General features: G+C 37.1%; 1 protein-coding gene across 15 annotated transcripts in view; it reads left to right on the forward strand.

Moving 5' to 3' along the window:
• L3MBTL3 (L3MBTL histone methyl-lysine binding protein 3) overlaps positions 1–22,469 on the forward strand; it is a 90,220-nt gene that overhangs the window by 12,052 nt on the left and 55,699 nt on the right. For 13 of the 15 annotated variants that reach the window (XR_003262180.2, XM_026120378.2, XM_064508973.1 and 10 more), the window contains 6 exons: positions 10,147–10,258; positions 12,547–12,706; positions 13,725–13,866; positions 16,136–16,220; positions 18,515–18,606; positions 21,241–21,345. Coding sequence is in view for 14 of the 15 variants with exons in the window: in XM_026120378.2 (XP_025976163.2) it covers positions 10,147–10,258; positions 12,547–12,706; positions 13,725–13,866; positions 16,136–16,220; positions 18,515–18,606; positions 21,241–21,345 (696 nt within the window). In the remaining variant the exon portion in view is untranslated. Of the gene's footprint in view, positions 1–8,047; positions 8,178–10,146; positions 10,259–12,546; positions 12,707–13,724; positions 13,867–16,135; positions 16,221–18,514; positions 18,607–21,240; positions 21,346–22,469 lie in introns of all 15 variants that reach the window. The other 2 variants (XM_064508976.1, XM_026120328.2) reach the window with 2 other exon arrangements.

The following is a 22,469-nucleotide window of genomic DNA, read 5'->3' on the forward strand; positions in this document are numbered from 1 at the left end:
CCAGTGCTGAATAGAGAGGAATAGTGACTTCCCTTGAAGTGCTGGCTAGCCTCTTGCTAGTACAGGCCAGGATGCATTTGGCCTTCTTTGCCACAAGGGCACATTGCTGGCTTATGTTTATCTTGCCCATCTTTGCAGGTCCGTTCCTGCAAAGCCACTTTCAGCTAGTCAGCCTTCAGCTCGCACTGTTGCATGGGATCATTCCGTCCCAGGTACAGGGCTTCACATTTGCTTTTGTTGAACTTCGTGAGGTCTTGTTAGCCTGTTTCTTCAGCCTGTGAAGGACCTCTGCATATCAGCCCTGCCCTCCAGTCTAGCAGCCACTCCCTTTGGTATCACTGATAAATTTGCTTTTGCTGCTGATGTACATATAGAAGCCATTCTCCTTGCCCTCCCCTTGTTTCAGCTCCAGCTGAGCTTTCGGTTTCCTAATTTCATCACTGTGTTCTTGGGCAGTATATATACCTTCTCTTTATTGCCATTCCCCACTTTTACCTTCTGCATACTTCCTTTTCCATTTGAACCAGAAGGTCCCTGTTCATCCATGCTGGCCTTCATCCATATTTACTTAACTTCTTGCACGTTGGCATGGACTGTTTTTGTGCTGTGAGGAGGTTGCGCCTGGAGATAACCAGATCTCTGGGTCCCTTGACCCTTTAGGCAGCCTCCTATGTGACACTGCGAAACAGATCTCTGAACAAGCCAAAATCTGTTCTCCTAAAGTTCAGTGGTGGTGTTCTGGTATTCGTCTTGCTCACTTCTCTCAGGATTTTAAACTTCAGCATCTCATGGTTGCTGCTGCAAAGGCTGGCATCAGACTTCACATCCCCGACCATTTCTTCTGTGTCTTTTATTAAGTTCAGGCTTTTAAAATTCCTTTTTATTTTAATAAGCCACATTGTGTGAAAGGCAAACATAATATTGAAATGTTTGAGGAATACAGAAGGGAGCAATGCAAGAAAATATAATATCATAAATCACTGGTACATGCTTTGTTCAGTTCTCGTTGCCCTATGTCAAAAGAAAAGAAAACAGAAGCAAAGGGTGGGCTATAAATTATTAGAGGAATGGGAAAGCTTCCATATAAAGAGAGTGAAAGGACTGGGAGGTGCAGCTCAGGGTAACTTAAAGAAATCACATAAGAAGATTCTTAACTATGTCCTGTTTAGGAAAGCAAGAGCTTTATTTTAAGGTTGTTCTTATGACCAACTGATTTTTATTTGGACACACAAACAGGTATTTCTCTGCTTTTTGCACAGAGTCTTTCTTTGGTCCAGGCATTAGAAAGGAGACAGTCAGAGCTGAGATGATAATGTATACAGAATAATGAAAGATACAGAGAGAGTCCAGGAAGCTCTTTCTGTTCTTTTTTGTAATAATGCAAGACTAAAGAGCTGCTCAATGAAATTGAAATGGAACCATTCTAAAACTGATTCAAGACTCATTTCTAACAATGCAGAATTAACCTACTGGACGAGGGAATATCAGGAGTCAGTGAAAGACTGGATGTGTGTGTAGATCACAGAATTACAGAATTGTTGAAGTTGGAGGAACCTCTGGAGATCATCTGATCCAATCCCCCTGCTCAGAGCAGGATCAGCTAGAGCAGGTTGCCCTGGACCGTATTCAGTTGGGTTTTGAATGTCTCTAAGGATGGAGACTTTACAACCTCTCTGAGCAACCTGCTCCAGCCTCACGGTGAAAAACTTTTTTCTTATGTTCAGATGGAATTTCCTGTGTTTCAGTTTTTGCCCATTGCCCCTCGTCCTGTCACTGGGCACCACTGAGAAGAGTCTGGCACCATCCTCTTTGCACCCTCCCTTCAGATATTTATACACATTGATAAGATCCCCCTGAGCCATCTTTCTCCAGGCTGAACAATCTCAGCTCTCTCAGCCTCTCCTCATATGACAGATGCTCCAGTCCCTTAATTGTCTTTGTGGCCCTTCGCTGGACTTGCTCCAGTAGGTCCTTGTCTTTCTCGTACTGGGGAGGAGTCAGTCAGGTATCAAGCTTCTGTTCTTAGCCATGCCATGAGCTTTTATGTCTAGTCAAAAAGTCTTAAAATAGTTAATATTTCTTGCATGCTGCTTTGAGCATACAGTATGCCATATAAATATTGAGTATTTATGGAAAAGACTAGACCTTCAAATTATACAGGGGATAGGGAGAATTAGAAATTGTACATGTACAGTGTGATGCACCCAAGACTGAAAAAGAAAATGTTAGTATTGTGTATCAGGAGTTCTCGCAAGATGTTTAAACAAAACAGAAAACTTGAATTCCAGTAGAGTTTAAAATAGTTCACAAATTACAGAATGCTGTTATGTGGTAGACTAAGTAATACATACTCATCTGAAATACATCAGTGCTTACCAGTTACTTCTGCATGGTGTGAATATAAATGTGAAATACTCTGGGTTTTTTTTCTTATTTTTTTCTCAAAATGCCTGTGCTGAGTTCAGGCAGAAACACCATCACTTCAAGATTTAAATGTGTTCATTAAATTGGAAAAGCTGTAATAATTTACAATCACTTCCTACCGTAGTGACAGAAGGTTATGAAATACTTATGAATGAGCTCGTTTTCTAGTCCTTGTGTTTTGAAAGTGAACTGTCATATACTGCATGGACAGAATTTTGCTCATTGTTTCCATCTTGCAAATTGTGATTAAACTGAGAAAAAGATATAAATATACTTGATGATAAAGAAATTAAGCTGAAAATGATGTTGGGCAGCTACTATAGTAGAAAACGAGATATCGTAGTAGAACATGAACTGCAGAATAATGGTCAGTTAAAGAAGAGCAGTGCTAAGTATTTCCATTCGAGTTGTAAAGAAGGTGACTGTCATTCAGAGTGCTGTGTTTTTGAGTGCGCATGTGCAACAAGCCAGAACAGTGAAGTGCTAAGTCAAGTTAAGAAATGACAGAGTTAAGTTTTCCTTTGGTCTTTAATTGGGCATCCTCATGTATGTGAATGATACAATCTTTAATTACGTGATCACAAGCTATTTTACCACAGAAGAAATAGGACTAAAATGTGATTATTTAGTAAACAGTGGTTCTCTGTGGCCTGATTCGCTGTAGATGGTGGAAGCCTTGTAAAGATCTGGGCAGTGGTTTTCAGGAAGAAAAAGAACAGTTTTGTGGTTAATGCAGGTAAATCCCACACAGGAAAGCTTAGCTCTACACTTCCTTCTACCACAGTCTTCCTGTGTGGTGCTGAACAAGTCACTTAAACCAGAATGTTGGCAGGTAGCCATTCCTTTTTTATTTGTCATTTGTTTGGGTTCCCCCTTGAGATACTGCTGTCTGGTATTTAGAAATAATATGGCTGAAACAATTTGGAGCCAGAGATATTCTGTAGGTGAGGTTCTGAATCAATAAGCATAGTCTTGGCAGTTGGGAGACCTTGACTTCTGACTGCCACTGATTTCTGTGTTACCTTATGGAAGTGTCTTTGCTTCTAGTCAAATGGGAATAGTAAGGCAGACTGAGTTTGCAATGGAGAGAGGTTTACTGAGAAGTCCTCCGGTACTAAGATAGTTCTTGAGCACTCTGAGGAGGGGAAAATTGAAAGAGGTGGGGGAATGTCTAAGGACAAAGTACCTAAAGTTTAATCTAGAGAAGACTTGAGGTTATCAGTGGTTTGCTGGAGATGTATTAGTCTCTCTTACTGAGGGAATGTTTGCTGATGATACCTAAGCTTTCAGCTTAGAAGTGATAAGAGACTCTTCCTTTTTCTGCTTATTTCGGAAGGTTGTAATTTGGTAGTAATCCTTTCAGCCTTTTCCTAATTGTGCCCATCCAGGTAGCAAAACCTTTCCTTTTGGGTACAAATTGTTATCTGCTCTTTGTTACTTCAGGATTAACCTATTGCAGTGTTACTGAAGCATCTTAAAATCAGTTGAAGATTGACTGAAGTATTTGGCTTTCTTGTCGAGAGCATCCTGCCAGAAGTGAATGATGCCAGTGACAGGGGATCTGGGCTGCCCATTGATCATGGTTTGCAATTTAATCTCTGTTGATTATGATTCAGGGAGCCCTAAATAGCCTTGGATCCTAATTAAGTTGTTTGTCTTTTGCCATACTTGTCAGAGCGGAAGTGTGCCTGCTGGATCCTTTCTCATAGTTAAAGAAAGGGCATAACTGGGTACAGGGACTCATTTTCTTAACCTTATTTATATGTGAAAGAATCAACGTTTTGTGACCAGGCAAGCTTCAGAGTTTGCATGCTTGCTAAGTGCTTTGAAATAAGTTCTCAGAATGATTAAGAGCTAGAAAAATACATTTTTATTTTCTTTTGTAAAAGGCTGAGAACAGGTTTTTTTTCAGGGATTATTTTGCACTGCCTTGTAACAGTAATTATTAGAGTGCCTAGAGCTTTTTCAGATACATGCTCTTTTGGTATTTCAGTTTTTCCAAATAAAGAAAATAAACAGTCATTCTGCTTTCGGATAGTGTAGAGTAAATAAGACAGGCTCTACTGGTTGAAGAGAGAGTACAAAAATACCCAACAGCTGCCTCATTTTCTGAATGCTATCCAGCCTGTGCCTGAGGCAGGGGTTCTGTGGAGAAAATAGTATCTGATCTGACGTAAAGACTGTATCACGCACAGAAAAAGCAGAATGATTGAATGGACAAGTTCTGGCATTTACAGACTTACTCAACTTAAATAATATTTAAAAAGTAGTTTGGCATGTAGTAGAATATGGTTGGACATACAATGTCTACAGGTGACTCCTTTGCTCTAAAGAGAGAAGTAGCTGCAAGATGCCTAAATGGGCTTTAATTAGTATGAACAGTCCCATTGAAATCATTAGGGTTTGTGGTTAAAATCGAGAATGGTGATATTTGTTTGCTAGCCAGAGATCTGAGTATAGTTCTTTGTATTGCATTCCTGGATTCCCAGGCGTGGGCCTTTTGACAGGTTACTGTGTAAGTTTAAGTTATGTTAAGTTTAATTACCTCATATGCATGAAGAGCATACTTGTGTTTTGAATAATGTTAATTTTGCTGGTTCATCTGAACTTGTCCACAAGCATACTGTTGTGTGGTCAGGATAAGTTTTATTCCCAAAGGTATTGCTAGAGTGCAGTAACAGTTGTATTTATTGCTATAGACTCTTTGTCCTAATCTTGACCAGTAGATGGTACTGTTGGCTGTATTTTGTAATTCATTTTAAAGTTGTGCATTAAGATGCCTTTTTTTCCCTCTCTTTTCTTTCTTTTTGCATTTCAACTATATTTCGTTTTTCTTCCTTTTACTTTCTGCTTTCTCCCCTAAATAATATTCTTACCTTGTGGAAAACAGTGGTAGCCTTTATTCTGATTTGATCTCCATGGATACTCATGAGATCTTGTACACTCCTAAAAGGCAGAAGTAATACTGAACTGAAATATTCTGATCTTTGTTCCTCTGAATTAGACACTTGCAGCAGTGGGGACTTAGTTTAAAACTGGATCACATGTATTTTTTCCCTGTAGGTTTGAGTTTCTAAGAATTAATCTGCAATATGGTAGAATCTTCTCATTGTTTACAAATTTATTTTTATCTCACATTGAGTCACAAATACACTGCATATTTTTATGAACTGTTGAACAAGATAACTGAAAGTCTTTTTAGCATATAAGTTCCCTAAATAAAACTATAGCATGCCTCCCAAGCAGCATGGTAAAGCAAAGCACTTTCATTAGAAGTAAAATTGTATTAAAGCCACTGGAGAAGGGATGGGGGAAGTCCACCTACGTTGTTATGCTTACTCAGGTTCTTGTCCCTTTAGTTGAGAGAAGGTGAATTTCCACAGTTAAGTACAGGCTGTGGCAAGCAGAGAATGTCCGGCTGATCAAGAGAATGGAGCACCGTTTTCATGAGAGGAAGCAGAAGGAGCTTGTTGTATAAAATGAAGGCCGAGGGTGTGTTACTCCTTGCTTCAGATGTATACCCAGGGAGTAGGCACTAGGGAAAAGAAAGCTCTTCAATCTGCAGAACAGTGTTGGCTTAAGAACAAGTGGGCATAAACTGACTATGAGTAAATGGGAAGTTAGAAGAAGGTTTTTCAAGAAAGATTCTGGAATGGGCTTTCGATAGAAGTACTGGTAATAAAAAATCTGACTACTTCTGAGTTGCAGCTGAAACATTTATGAAATAGTTCATCTGCTACAGGTGCCTGCAATAAACAAAGGTTTACTCTCAATGACTTGTGATACCTATTTCAGTCCTGTGTAAATTTTAATCCAATTTTAATTATTAAAAATTGTTTATTGATAGTAATTCGGATGCCTAAAGAAGAATTTAGCATGTAGACAGATAGAAATGATTCAGGAAATATTTGGAGTGTTTGATCTTTCTTTATATAAACCTTGATTTTCCTCAGTTTGTTCTTGATTTGTTCATTGGGTGGACACTGAAATGTTCTGGGGTTCAGTTGACACTCATATAAGCTAAATTCCTGGTATATCAGGGCATCATTTCCAGGGGATGTGAGAATGTATCTCAACTCTGAGTGGAAGGAATCTAGTAATGCTGAGATGGAAGTTGTGGTTTAATTCCCTTTTGATCCGTCTGTAAATGCCAGAACTTGTCCATTCAACCATTTTGCTTTTTCTGTGCGTGATACAGTCTTTACGTCAGATCAGATACTATTTTTTTCCACAGCTAAACATGGCAGTTCAGCAAGTTTTGTGTTGTGTACTTAACCACTAAGAGTTGTGCTCATCCTGTCAACTCAGTTTATGATATTTTTGTGCTAAACTAAAAGAACTTTAATAACCTGAAAATGTGTATTTTTGCCATTGTAGCTCACTGCTACATAACTTTGAAAGTAATATTTTCTATCTAAATGTTATTTTAATTTTTGTATATCTTACTGTAAGTTTGCTCATGAAGGCTGTTGAGATTGCTTTCTCCTCTTCTTCCTTGCCTTCTTATCTTTTAGGACCTTTGACTCCATTGGGTGGGATAGAGCATCATCTTCATAACAGGTCACTTAAAGTTTGCAAACAGGTGTTTGACAAAAGTCAAGTGGATTAAATTCATACTCAACAACCTTTGTAATATATTCCCTTTTAAACATGGAAGAGGTGAAAATTAAGCTTCTTCATGAGATTATTTAAAAGTACTTGGAAATGGCTTGACTTTACTTCTAGCAACAGGAATTTTACTGATTGCTTTAATGAGGACAGGTTAGGCCAAAGATAACACTGAAAATCTCTTTCTTCATCCAGTGCGTATTTGTATATGTATTTATATATTTACTTAAAGAATTTCCTGACAAAGTAACAAATTTTTACATCTTTCAAAGTTGCTGGTAGGTCTTCAGAGTTTAGCTAAATGGTACCTTCTTCCTGTCTGTATTGCCTGCTTGGAACTTCCAGACTGTCAGGACAGCTAGAGAAATATATAAAGGTTATAGGAAGGATCAGTCTTGTTATATTTTGGGTCGGATTGACAAAAATAGAGGAAATCTTGTGAGAGAACTTTTTGCTTATTTTTTTAAGTTCTCGATCAAACAGATTCATGTAAATACTGAAATTTTTCATTGACACGTAAAAAAAATACCATTCATCTAAATCCTTTTTTATCATGCTTCCTGTAGTAGATGCTAGTTGGCACATTTTTCTGGCAGCTCTTATTCTGTAATGCCTTTGTGCAGCATGTTGCTCTATACTTTTATTTATTCCATTTTTAAGCAGTTAACTTGCGTCGTAAGTTTTTGGTTGCTTTGTCTCCCCAACTAAACCAGGATATGACTGCTCTAACTTCTGCCTTTTTCCAGTCACCTTCTGAGAACTTGCCATTTACTGTAATGCTGGAGTTCTAGTTTGGGAAATGCCAAGCAAAAGTAGTCCTCTCTGTTATAAATTCACAGCTGAATAGGAGCTGGAGGCCCCTGATGCTCACAGAGGCAAGGCTGTAAGTAAAAACAGGAGTTAAGGAAGTCAGACTTAACAGTTAGCCTAAAAGTGTTATCATACTCTTCTGGGTGCTTAGACAGCGGAAAGTGATCCAGCATAATGGCCTGTTAAAGAGCTGTTTCCTTGACAGGCCATCTCTGCCATGAACAATGTCAAGTAAAAGGGCAACCAGGAGCAGTGATCTCTTGAGTCATCTGTCTTTAATCATCTGGTACCTATGAGTCACCTCTCTGAAGTTAGATGGCCTGGTTGGTCAAAAGGTAAGTCAGGCCACTAGCAGAGCTGGATAGAGTGACATTCTTGTGTATTACAGGAGGTCCCAGTGAAGAATGAATGTGTGTTTAGTGTAAGAGCTTAGCACTGATCAGATCATTCAAAAATGTTTCAGGTGTTCATTGGACTGTTCAAAAATACGTTGGTGTATGCTTGTTCTGGCCAATGGAACAGAAGACTGTTCCAACAAGCTGGTTAATAACCTTCATGTACACCTGTCAGTTAGTGTGTCACCAGATGCAGCACAGTATTGTAGTGTGTACTCACAGTCTACTTACTGAACCAGCTGTTGCAGAATTAGATCTCTTAAAAAACAACACAGGCTTTGTCTCTAGCACCGACCTATTTCAGAGGCAGCAGACAAAGCACAAATAGCAAAAAAACAGTTTAGCAAAAAGAGGAGCCAGGTTGGGTACCTACCAGTCAATTGTAAGAGGCAGGGCTTCTCTTCTGAATGATAACTCCACTTCTTTTCTTTGCGTGGAACAGCGTTAATATCTGTCTGCAAACCTGAATCTGAGCACATGTTGCATTTGGTTGTCTTTCAAAGCTGAACTCGTGGTCTTTCAGTCTAGATGGATAGATTGACAGTTTGTCCACACTTGCAGATCTGTCCACACTTGCAGATCTGTTTTGAGTGTAATAAATTATAAATAAAAATCTTGGCTTCAGAAGTCATATGACTGTGTGAGGTCCTCCTCCTCTTCCTCTTCCTCCTCTCAGTTTATTATTTCTTAACTACTGGGATTTTGTAGGACCTGGTGAAACGTTCTGAATGCTGAGATTGGAAGGACTGTATTAGTGAAAACCCACTGCTAACTGTAATACCTAAGTAATGAAGCCCACCCTTGCATACACTGAGGGTGGTTTGTTTTCCATACCATAGCACAGTAGTCCAAAGTGAGTGGAAATGATTAATCCTAGAGTCTCCTGAGGCACAGAGAAGATGAATATAATGTCAGACAATAGTCTCCCTTCTCATTTTCCCAATTTAAAATTGCCTGATTAGAGAAGCAGAAATATTCTTCATGCTGCTGCCACCAAAGAATATTATGGCAGGTGGGTACAGAGAAGCTTTGAAAGACTCTCTCTGACATAATTTTTCCTGTTGATCTGCTTTGGTCATAGCACCTCACTATCAGAGAACCGTCCTCTGTGATAAAGCTCTAAGGGTTACACCGCTTTGCTTTAAAGTAGAGTATCGTGGACAAAATACTGCCTTTAGTTCAACCCCTATAACCAGCTGGGCCTACCAAAGTAGTGACTGGGAAGCTGAAGTTTATTTTCATTTGGTAGCACTGTAATTATTATGGCATGTGGAAGATGCTTTGCTGCTGGCAGCAAGATGGGTATAACTCACAGTGATCCTGTGTAAGCACAGCATGTGGGATATTGTTGAGCCTTGCTTCTGGCTGACAGTAATATCACATTCAGCATGTAATTAAACAGTTCATAAACTGCCTTGAGATGTTTGTTTATGTGCACTTTACAGCAGAGGAATACTGTGCTTTTGGAGGATGCTGAAATTTCTGTATTCTGTGACACACTTGTATTTGCCTTTCAGTTCCCTTTTCTTTGACAGAAATACTCAGTGACAGGAGTGCATTATTTTGCTGGCAATGAAAAGCATACTGTTAGTTGATTTTCCCAGAAATTTGTTATTGATTTTTCTATTTTTGTGTTAAAGGTGGATATTGATCTGTGTATGTGTGTGGATGCATCTATATCAATATCTATTAAAAATAATATTTTTAGATAACAAAATGAGCTTGCATTTTGCTTTACAGAAACAAGAAAGGCATATTTTCTATTCTTTGGGGATGAGCAGAAGCACTAAGCAATTGGATAATTGTGAGGATACCTTATAAAAACTACCTAGGTTTATAGAAGAAGAGGTGCTAGGAGAGCACTAGGAAATTTTTGCTGTACTTTATGCCATTTCTTTTGTTTTATCAGTTTAGAGTGAATGAATTTGGAGCCCTGGAAGTGATTACAGATGAAACTGAGATAGAAAGTGTTAAGAAGGCAACTGCTACCACAACTTGGATGGTGCCAACTGCTCAAGAAGGTCAGTTAAGGGACTTGGCATTTTCTGTGGTAGACTGTTTTTTGTTTAATATATCAATTTCTCTTAAAGATTGCCCCCCAGATTTTAAAAACTTACTTGCTTAATACACACAGTATTTCTGATGATGTTATCTGTTTTTTAAAGTGTGAATAAGTATCAGAATAAATGTGCTTAAGTTAAAAGGGAATACTTCCACTGTTAAACATCTGAAATTGAATTATAGCCATTTTTTTCTAACACTAACAGTAAATTTTTCTAAGTTTAGGTTTAATATTTTCCTGTTATGCTTTATTTAATTTGAAAAGTAGCCAATTTCTTACTCTACTTTAAATTATTCCTATTTTTTTAGACATTGTTTTTTTGAGCTGGTTCTCCAGACTGTCCACAGACTTTGCTAGCTGCCTACAGTTAATTTATGCCCAGAGAACTGTGGATTGTTGACAGCCTTCAGATAAAATGTTACGTGAAATATTATGTGAAAGCAAACAATAGTTTGCTTCTCAGCTGCTGCCACCAATGTCAATGTAGGTCTGCACTGTTCCCTTGCTCATGCTGACTGTGCTTTTTTACAGTGATAAAATTAGCATGTAATAGCAACATACATTTATCTTGAATGGTAAAATTCAAATAGTTATGTAGTATCTGTCTACAAAACAACGTGCTACATGAGATGCTGTGTTTCCTGGATGTATAATACTGATGTAAAATAACACCTTTTTTGTCCAAGGAAAGTTGGTTTACATGGTCATAAATTCTGAAAAACGTTTTTGATACAATGACTCCAGCAATGATGGAGTAGCATGCAAGAGACTATAACAGCTGTTTTTGTGACTATGCACAGCTATCTAGTTTTTGTCTTTGTGGATGTTAGATTTTATCAATCTTATTTTTAAATATGCATTCTAAAACTTCTTTGAAAAACAGGCTCTCAGAATTTCAGTTTAATAACTATCAGTAATTTTCCACAAAAAAAGATAAGCAAAGTCAATTGAAGTTTTTCTTTGCTACTACCCCACCATGAAGCCTTAATTTTCATGTTATTTTTATGAATGAGTAAGAAATTTCTACCAGTGGGAAGGTAGTTTGGACTCACCTGTGAGGTCTAAGACTTTAGACTACAGCTACTCTGTTCTGTAGGTCTCCAGGTTACTGACAGTTTTTCCAAAGATTCAAGCTCCAAATCTGGGACAAGAATGTGAACAATGTAATAGTGGAACATGCTGCAGAGTAGATGCTGTCTTTAATCTGTGAGATCACAATTACTTGCAATAAAACAGACAGTTTCATCCCCAGAGTGTGGTAAACCTAAAAAAAAATTATACTACTGAATTAATGTGTTTTTAGTATCTTTTGAATTAATCACCACTAATGTCTTACACTGCCCTTGATTAATTTACGGGTCCCCAAAGATATAAATATTGCTAGAAATTCCAGTTGTGGGAGGAAATAGTTGTTTTGAACCACTCAAGACACTGGACTGTAAAACATAACACACAAATGATGGATTCTCTTAGTGGAAATATTCTGCAAACAGTAAAGTTTATTTGACTCCATTTTGAAGGACAGTTCAGCACTCTAGTAAAAGAAATAGTTTGTGACTTGAAATTTGCCTTTCTGGGGGGAATCAAATTAAATTTAAATGTCTGCAGCAAACTAGAGAACTTTGTGGTGCTATGTACTTCCCTGTGAGGGAAAGAAACAGAATCCTCTCCTCAGCTACACACTGCTTGTGGGGAATCATAGGTTGGGATGAGTGAGTAACTTAATCTAGTGTTTGGAAATCTATTTGTTACCAATTAGTGATTTTTATTTATAGTAGATTTCAGGCTTGTTGAACGTTAGCTACTGAAGTAAAGGACAGTAGAATGTAATCAAGGATTTACTTCCAGAAATAAGTTCACTTATTAAAAGATAAAAGTCCTATAAAACCTTTTTCCCAAATGACTCTAATACAGGTCAAAAATCAAGCATGTCAGCAGGACATGAGGTGATAAAGTCTATGCTTTTGACAAAATTCACTCCTTCTGTGATTAGCAACATCAAACTGTTAATGTCCTCCCCACTCCAGTGTTGATGGAAGCATGAAATCAATACATTGTTTTCTATAGTACTGCAGTATGAACGTGGCTTATTTGTGGAATACTGACCGCATACAGACACTAATTCTCGTTCTTCATTCTGACAAGAATGGCATGAGTTCAGCTTTCTGTTTGTTTGGCAAGGCCTACTAGGGATGGTTGGAAATGTATCACCTCTACCTAAGTGAAGTTACTTTTTTCATTGTTCAGCCTTTTCAGAAAAGACAGGGATCCCCACAAAGTTGAAGGAAACTGCAAAAGTGGATGGACTTGTTTTCTGTGAAAACTGTTATCGCTATGGTACCATAGAAGAATTTGTTCCTGAAGGGAAATTTTGCAGCCAGAAATGTGCCCAGCAAGTAAAAAACAAGTAGGTGCAATTATAAAGCGTAGACACAAGGAATTTAGCATAAATGCAGCATGAGATAAAAGTGGTGGGATAAAACAGTAATGGTGGGGCAAAGGGAGATACTAAGCAGCCACGTTTTCATGAGTCTACATCAGTTTATAATGTTCTTTCACTGTTTTTGGAGTGAATGTATTACAGAATATGAAACCTTTGTTTTTTGTCTAACACTGATGTTGAAGGCGGTCTGTTTTGCACAGAAAGCGCTGTGTTCTACTGTCAAATGCAAGCAATGAAACGCTTAGTCTATGGTATGCATGAATCAGTGTCAGACTCCCACCCTGTTTCATAATCATTGGAATTAAGATAATCAGTAATGAGATGGTTGGTGTGGTAAGTTAATTATAATTAAATGTAAAAGCTGTATTATAGATGACAGTGAGCGGAAACATGAACATGCTGTAGTTTCTCAGTTCCTTTTCTTTCAGCTAGTGCATTTCATCTCATCACAAATGAAGATTTGTGTTAGTATGTACATTCTGTATTGTGTATTGCATTATGGCAGTTTTTAACATCTAAGGCTTTGTGCATTTGCCTTATTTTTAGTTAATTGCTTTGAAGGTATCTGTGGTGGTTGCTTGTTTAGCAATTTAGAGTCACATACCAGCTTTCTCCAATTGGATTTATCGGTCTTAATAACTACCTCTTCTTTCCTTTCTTTAAACTGCCCTACAGTCCTCTAAATATTTCTCAGTTTCCTTTTCCACGAGGTTTGATGGTACAGTGGAAAGACACATGGTTTAAAACATGCAGAACTTGTTCAGTGTAGGCTGACAGTTTTCCTTTTGCTGTTGCTATTGTATGTCTTCCAGACTAATTTTTTTGACAGATGTCATTTTCAGTAGTATTTCTAAGACTATATTTTGAATGATACTCTGGGACCTACAGACACTTGACCTTCAGATTTACTTGTTTTTTACTTGTTCTGTGGATGTGAGAAGTGAAATGTTATTGGCTTTATGTCATTGTGTTATTCTCATAGTAGGGAACCAAAGGAGGAGAAGCCCAGCGTGGAATGCAATGGGGAAGATGATTCCAAAGGTGTTAGGAAGAGAAAAACAAAGTTACCTTTCAAAGAAGAGTCCAAGGATAATGGAGAGAAGAAAGAGAAGCCTGATGAAACTGTTAGTATGCATCATAAACCCATTCCTGCAGATATGTTTAGTGAGAGTTTTGCCTTATATTGCCATGTCAGTGGCACTCGCACATCACTCTACATAGCAATGAGGTAACTGTGTTTAACGAAGCCACAACAAACAGTCGGTTCACTTACCAGTTTAATTATCCCTTATTGCTAAATAATAATTATTGATAATAAGTCATCTGAGCTGCTTTTTACCTCTATCTTTTTTTAAGAAGAGAGCAAAAGGAATTTAATGGAAAGATGATACACCCCTAGACTTGTTATGACTTGAATACAGAAAAATAAGAGTACATATTTCATTACAATTGTTACTTTGTCAGGCTGCACATTAATAAATGATTATAGGCCAATAATTGATTTGCAAAAAAACCTAAGTTTAAGTTAAAGAGAGCATAAATTTGATTTTTCTTAATTTAAATTGCTTTAAAGAAAACAGCCAAAGGTCTGCATTGATTTTTATCTTTTCAGTTAAGAGGACCTTCTCTGATTTGGGAGGGAGTATAACTAAATTGCTTGCTTTCTGGTCTTCCAGCAAGCAATGGTTGCCACATTTGCCATGGGTAATTATAGAGATATCAAAACACACAAAATCAAACAAAGCATAACAAAGTATCCAGGTGTTAAAGATAACGGATTTTGCTCAGTCTTCATCATGCAGTGAATGATAGGTGAACTTGGCTGACAGTATCTGAAAAACATGCCTATTTTTAAAATCTGTTTTTAAAAGATGGTTTAACATACTGATAGAAACAACAATAAAAATGTGTCCATTATTTCCTGTCTTGATCTCCACTGCTGTACATCAGTCACTTAAAACTCAGTATTTACTTTTTCTTAAAACAATGTCAGATTTTCTTGATTGCTTTGGCCACTTTCTTGATACGCAACATATCACTGACCTTGTTGATCTGATGGTCCTGCATTGATACAAGCTTGGCCTTCTCAGTTTCTTGATGATTGAACTATGTCAGTGCGATACAGTTTGAACTGAGCATGTTTACAAAGATGAATAACCTAACTTCCAAGGTTTTTCTGTCTCACTTTAAGAAAATATGTGTGGCTCTTGCTGTCAGTGTCCTACTTGCTCTATAGTGCTCTTGGCATATTCCAGCTTCTGATGACAGTTGCTACCTGGAAATATTTGTTGGCATTTAGGAGAAAAATTTCGTCTGAGCTTGACATATCTTTGCTGGAGCCCTGCACAATTATTTATTTTTCTCATCCAGAAGCAGCATATACAGTGTCAAAGGCTCTGTTTTGTTTTTTTTAATTTTGCAGAATACTGTAGGTGTTTTGGCCCATTATAAACCTCTAGCTGGCTACCAATTTATACAGGTGTTTCCTTATGCCTGTTGTAGGATATACATGCAGAGATCTATCACTGTGAAAGGTGGCTGTGGAGTATTTATTAAAGGAGTGAAAATGAAAACTGAAAAAAATGAGAAATGGAGTGTGGTTTCGTTTTATGTTGAAATGTAATGTGCTTTGGAGTATATTTTGTTTTTCCGTTTTGGAATTATACTTCATTTTAGGACAACAAAAAAACCTATCCTTGTACCTTCCCATTATATTTTTTTTTCCTGAAAGTGTCAAAGCTATTGGGAGAAGCACAGGAAGAAGGGGAGGGCACTGCAGTTACAGAATTGTCCAAGGCAGAAGACACTCGAGTTGTTAAAAGGGAATTCATAGTTGTCCATATAAGAGTGTCTTAGGCAAAAGCCAGGGGACAGTTTCTTTGCCTTTGCACCTCTGCCCTCCCAAATGAGTACCTGTTTTATTCATTAGTGCTAACAAAACTGTTAATGAACAACCAATGAGATAAGTAAGAAGGATTGATGTCATTTTATATTTAATAAAGCAGTTGTACATTTGAAAAAAGACTAAAACTGCAAGAAGTTTTCTTTTAAATTATTTTGGAAGCCTGAATACATCAAAGATGCTGCTGGTTATCTCCAGCTCACCCATCCCTGCTGAAGGCTTCATGATTTGAATGCCCTGGCTTAGACAAGGCTAGCTGGCTGAGTGCCAGGTGTTGAGAATCCTTGTTTATTGTTTTCACCATGTTGGGAGTGATTTGTCATTGATAGATTTCTGTATTTACCATTAGACATCTACAGGCTTATTTGAGATATTGGAGAGGTATGTCAGTAGTGATTTAAATGAAGACAAAGTTAAACGTTGGGCATTTCCATTTTAAGTGTATTAGACCTCTGAACTAAGGAGATTACTGTACTCCTCTCTTAATTTAGGAGGACAGACATGAAGGAAGGATCTTGAGAGTCTCACAGCGAGCCAGAAGAAAAAGAAAAGGGGAAATAACAGTTTTGAAACAAAGTAAGTTAGGTTATGAAACAAAATCTCAAGTATTGCTTATTTATGTGTGCGGCTATCCATCTTTTACTGTGAATTGTCAGCGTTATTTCACTGAATTTATATCCTCTATTGATTGCATTTTAGTCAATTCTGTAAAAATATTCTACTGGTACTTATTTATAGCAATTATGTTTAGTGGATTGAAGAACTGAGAGAGCCAAGTGATAACTTTGGGGAAAAAACCCGTCACTTGGAGATTGATTACCTTTACAAAAAGCCAGCTCATTTACCTCTGGCAGTGCAGAGAAGCTTGTGGTAAGTGTAGATGTAATTGATGTACATTTTAGGCTTCTTTCATCCCTCCAAAGAGTCCTGGTATTAAAGGGAATCAGGCCCATTGAGTTCCCAGCTTTTGAAAGACATGTATTAAGCAGAAATGAAAGTTTACTTCTGTTTCCTTTGGGATCAATTTTGTATCTACAGTATGTGCTGGAAATAGATACTTTTATGGAACTGTTTAGGAATAATTGCTAGAAGCAGTCCAAAGGGAAATATGCTGCATGAAGCAGCCTAATAAAGCATATTTTAAATGAGTGCTGTTTTTTCAAGCTATTTGTATGATAGATACTTTTAGGAAGATTCAGAGAATCAGCAGCTATTATTCCTCAGTGATACACCAACCATAACCTACATATGGCCCTCTAAGATATTTCTTACGGCAGACTGGGAGCCATTACTGCTAACCTCCTCTAGTAGCAGTTGCCTGGCCACTAAGCAGCACAGATCCAAGTAGCTCTGCTACATGATAGGCAGATGAAATGCTGATGGAAGATGCAATACTTCAGATGTTATGGAAGGTGCCCCACCTGACACAGAATTCCTCCTGAAATTTAAGCATTATTTCTACAGTTGTTTGTTGCCAAAGCTGAGACCGTGTGAAGTGCATGTGATAGAAACATACAGCTGACGCTCTATGGGAGTTGCTGCTGTCCACTGCAGAATATCTGTACAGATTTCTATTTCTTTTGTTTATTTGGGAAAGTGTCATTTCAGCAGAAGAGATTTGATGTAAAAGACTGATTTATATTCAGAAGCAAGCACATCAGTGCATATTATTGTGCTGAGCAGCACATCTCTTAAATAGCATAGCTCAAAACTGGGTAAATCACAAACAAAATGAATGTTTTAATAGTATTAAGTGATCCCTGTGATTTACTATCTTTTGGTTAAGTAAGTTACCAGCTTTTTTCAGGAGGGTCTGGCATCACTGTTGGTATGGTGCATGTTTAAGTCAGCCAGACTGTTACCTAAGTGGTTTATTTGTCTTGTGAATAGCTTTCAGTTAGGATCAGGTCAGCATCATACTGTGCATTGTGAGAACTCAGCCTGACTGCATGAGCTCACAGTCTGAATTGGTAACCTACATGCAGAGGAGAAATTTTAGGCAAAGACCAGTAAAGCAGATACATGGACAACGTCACAACAAGCCTACATGGACTTTTGCTAGTGCAGTTAGTCCCTTTTTTTCAAGGTGTAAAAACTGTTACTCACCCATATCTCCTTAAGATGGACTACAGTCAATATTATAATTAGTGTGCAAGTATGATACTACATGAACAAACCTGAAATCAGAGGTTTCCGTGTTACAATACTGAAGTAATGGAAAAAGGAAGCGCTTGTGACAGTTTGGAGGTTTGGAGAAATTATTGTTAAATCTCTGCCTTTCCATCCGAAAACAGCAAAGTATGAAGTGATGGATTTGGTTAGAAACATTCTGAATACTGTCAAAGAATAGAGTATTGCAACTGTGATTAAAGTATCTCCTAAACCCATCTCAGCTGCTATCTGATTGAAAACACTTTCCTGATTTGGAATTCATTTTTTTTCTGAAGAAATTTCTTAAAGTATTAAGTGTATTAAGTATTATTAAAATATAAAGTGATTTGGACTGATCTTCTGTTTACACTTGTTTTCAAATCATACTTGTAAGATTGTAATGGTTTTTTGGGAGCGGTATGGAAAAAGGGGAGAGGGCAAGGTCTCATAAGTTGTTCTGATCAGCCAAAAGAGCCTTTTTTTGTTACTAATCAAGATATGAACTGATAGAAACAATCCTATACAAACCTTCATGTTTGTGGTGCCATTAAACCTATAGACCTGTTATTTTTCTGAAATAAATCCTGAGAAATACCATGAATGTGTTTAATAAAATGTAGATTTGAGATAGGTGTGTTATAAACTTTAAAATGTTTATTTTGATTGCTGGAGAAATTGACAATTAGAGAATTGTTTTGATATTGTATGCTTCTTTACAGCTATATCCTCTAAAGGAAAGCAAACATGGTGTTGGGCATCCTATCTGGAGGAAGAAAAGGCTATTGCAGTACCAACTAAGCTTTTTAAAGAGGTATGACTTCTTCTGAAGTTGAAATCAGTCAACCACGTGAGATAATGGAATTTCTAGGGAAATTAATTTAAAAAATTATTATGGAGATTTTACACTTCTCTTGAGGAAAGCCCGTCTGATTAAAATAATGCTATCCATCAGTAGTCATCAAGATATGAAGAGTATGTATGAAATAAGTTATCTTTCTTTGCTTTTTTAATGATTTGTGTGGCTGCAGATGAATACTGTGAATTGAGACTACAGAAGGCAGCTGCTTTTACAAAATCTGCAAGTTCTAGCCTTTCCTTCTAATCTCTGCAGCTAAAAGTCTGGGACATACCCTCAGTTCCCATGCCATCTTGTTCTCTTTAAATATGTTTAGAAAGGCGATACAGAGGTCATCTTTTGGCTTGTTGCTTTGATTGTATTACCTGTCTTTTTGCAGCTCTTGTTGATGTTACATTTTCTTGCTATTTAAGATCCTAATTTGGCTTGTTCCCATTTTACCTGTCATCTGATTGGATATCAGATCGTTGGCTCTCGCTTGTCCGTTTTCGGCTATGGTAGCCTTTGCCATTTGTCATTTCAGTGCTTTCTCTTGTGCTCTCTTGCTTGGAAGAGAGCTCTACATGCAAATCCACAAAGCTGCCATGCTCTCTTCTTCTCTTGCAAAACCTGGCAAAACACGTGAACGTCTCAGCTGCTATATGTCTGCTATGTATCATTCTAAAAGTTTTTGCATTAGTTTTTGATAAATCTGTCCTTATGCGGAGTCTGTTTCATGGATCCGTTTGTTTTTGTTTCCCATATATTTAAACTATTAAAACTTCCATACAGGGATTAGTTTTTCAGCTTGCATGTATGCATGATGCTGACCTCTAATTGGTGCTTCTAGACATTAGTGAGATACAAAACTAATTAAAAAACAAAGTAAAGGATTAAGACTGCAATGTCCAGAATCCAAAAAAATTTTTAAGTGAAAGAAAGGCAGATACCTGACCATTATTTATTATATCCCCTCAGCTATACATTGATTGCAAATTTGACAAGAAAGAAATCCTGCTAAGTAGTGTCTCTATCTGGAATGTAGATTTAACAACTGTTGCTGTGCCTTTCTGAAGTTCCGTGATAGGTCCAGCCTATTTTTAGGCAGGATCTTAGAGGTGTGGTTACACATCTAATAGCAGGCCATTTTAAGCCGATTTCAACTGGTCTAGTTTTCTATTTCCCTTTCTCTTGTCTGCATATTCCTGCCTGTGTGCTGTGCTGTGCATTTTTTTTCCTTGGATTTATTTTGCTGTTAGATCAGTTGCAGAGAAAGCCACCAAAGAGAGAGTTTTCTTCCTTTTGAAATGGCGAGCCCTCTCTAGGTACCTTTCTCTGTCCGTTGACTGCAGAGGTAGTGCAGGTGACTGGCTAGCATATATAACTTTTAGATAGCAAACGTTAGGTAAAATACATCCTCTCTTTGGGTTTTTCTGTATTAGTTTCCAAGTAGATTTTTGGATATTTAGGCACAAGTTTCCTTATATTTATTTCTCTTCCCAGTTTTGGGACGAGTGGGTTGTATATTGTAGCTATAACTATAATCTCATTTTATATTTTATTACCTAATGCATATGGTCTTTTTGTATAAAACCTTATTGTTAAAGCCTTCTGTCTAAATTTAGACAAAAACTGTGACTAAATTATTGGTGTCATTGACATCAGAAGCATAAAAAATGGTTTCAGCATTTAAGTCTCTTTATAAATACACAAGAGTGTTAGACCAGTATTCTGTATCTCACTGCACAAAGACAGGGTCATAAGGGGGACCTCAGGGTTGGAGGAGCATATATGATGCTTCTCCCATGTTTTATTTGTAGCTGTTTGAGATGTAGAAGCTGTCTAAATGTGTTGTGAATTTGGTGATACCCAGAGAACCCTCTTTAGCTTTATTCAACTATTTTTCTAATTTTTTTCTCCTTTGAAGACATGGAATATGATACATGGGTAGCTGTTTGAAAACATCCTGTTTTCACTTTTTCACTTTTTAAATTATTTTTTGAAAGATGCTGTTATGAGTTCAGTGTAGTGTGACACAGGGTAATAATGTTCCAGTGATGCAAAAATATTTCTGGAGAAAATGGAGCTAACATATAAAGGAGAAAATGGCATTAAAGAGGCCATCCTTATATACAAAGAATCTTTTGTTTTTCTGCTTTGTAGTTCATCTTTGATGGCCTATGAAGTAGAACTGAAAATGCAAAATGCAGCATTTTTGTCTGATCATTATAGTAATGATGGCGTCGTGGTGCCACCATACAGACTGAAAAAAAAATTATGTTATTAAAATATTTTATTGGTAATTAGTGAAAAAGTTGAGGGCAAATCATGTTTTCTCCTTTCCATGGGTAACTTTTTTTCGTAATTCTTTATAATTTTCTTTGGCACCCTGAAGTTCTAAGTCATTCTAGTATCTATCTGTTTTTCAAACAGTCATAAAGTTCTCTTTTACTGTTTTTAAAAGTGTGTAAGTTAGTTATTTATTTAGTGATTTATTAGTTCTTCCAGAAATATGAATAGTCAATAATCATTGCTATTTGCCTTATAGAAGTAGTTTGTCTTTCTTGGGTATACTCTCAAAAGTATTGAAACTGTTCTTTTCCATTCCAGTATCAGTCTGTCCCATACAATAAAAATGGATTCAAAGTAGGAATGAAACTGGAAGGTGTGGATCCAGAGCACCAGTCAATATACTGTATTCTAACGGTGGCCGAGGTAAGCTCCAGGAGCGTGAAACTGAGAGCAGATGTGATGTAAGATTACAGAAGAAATTAAATTGGAACAGCGAGAGTTGAAGGTGGTGTGTGTTCCATAACAGGTAGAGAGAAGTTCTGTCTAGGAAGATGTCTGCCTCAGAAACATAGGAAGATTATGTCTTGTACCATACAGCAGTGACTGTTTACATATATTTAATGTAGGCAACTAGAGAAAACAGTATTATGCTAGTTAGATGATGTGTGTTTTTCTGTAATCCTGTAGTTTTGATTAAATCTATATTTAAAAGAGAAAATAAGTAGAAAGAATGTAACTGTGACAACCAATAGTTTGTATAGAGTTTATGTCGTTTTATTGTAATATTTACAGGTGCTCCATTTATTGATACAAATACCTAACACTTTTTTTGTGTTGCAAATGTGTTACAATTTTTTCAGATTCATTGCCTCAGAAATTGTCTGTATTGGCAAGTTCTGCAAGTTACTGTGCAATGTAAACTCAGTTTATCTTTGTGCTGCAGTTTATGAAGTAATTTATTGCATGAGTAGTTTCTTTGCTTTTAATAATTGAGAACTCAGTTTCTAGTTGCATTTTGTATGTCTTTTAAACATACCTTACGTTAGTTTTTACATAGGTTTACTGAGGGTACTTTTTTGGTTTTGCTTGTTTTGTTTTATAAATTGAAATGGGGAAACAGGAATAGGTAGGTACTCTGCTCTATATCATTTTTATTCTAAACAGCTGTCATTTCGTAGTATGTATTTTAATAGTCTAAGTTTTTGCCTGCTCATTTCTGATTCTCTTCATGGCCTCAAGTCACATCCCCTTTCTGTGGATACCTGTTTCACTTTTTTGAGGATAGTATCTCAGTAGATTAGCATTTCCTGTGTACTTTGTGCATGGCACTAAGTGACAGCTCGTATTTTATGGCAGGATGGCCTGAACTCCACATAATTCTGAGGAGGTAAACTGAAAGCTATGTCAGAGTGTCAGTTAAATATGGTGAGTTTTTGATGTCAAGAGGTTTTCACTCCTGAAAGTTATGGCATTTGCTACTCAGGAAGATGTGGAGAACTTTGATACCGTAGTGAGGGATTGTATCTTTTGTTTTTCCCTTCCTTTTG

This window comes from Dromaius novaehollandiae, chromosome 3 (genome assembly GCF_036370855.1).
Source record: "Dromaius novaehollandiae isolate bDroNov1 chromosome 3, bDroNov1.hap1, whole genome shotgun sequence".
NCBI lineage: Eukaryota > Metazoa > Chordata > Aves > Casuariiformes > Dromaiidae > Dromaius > Dromaius novaehollandiae.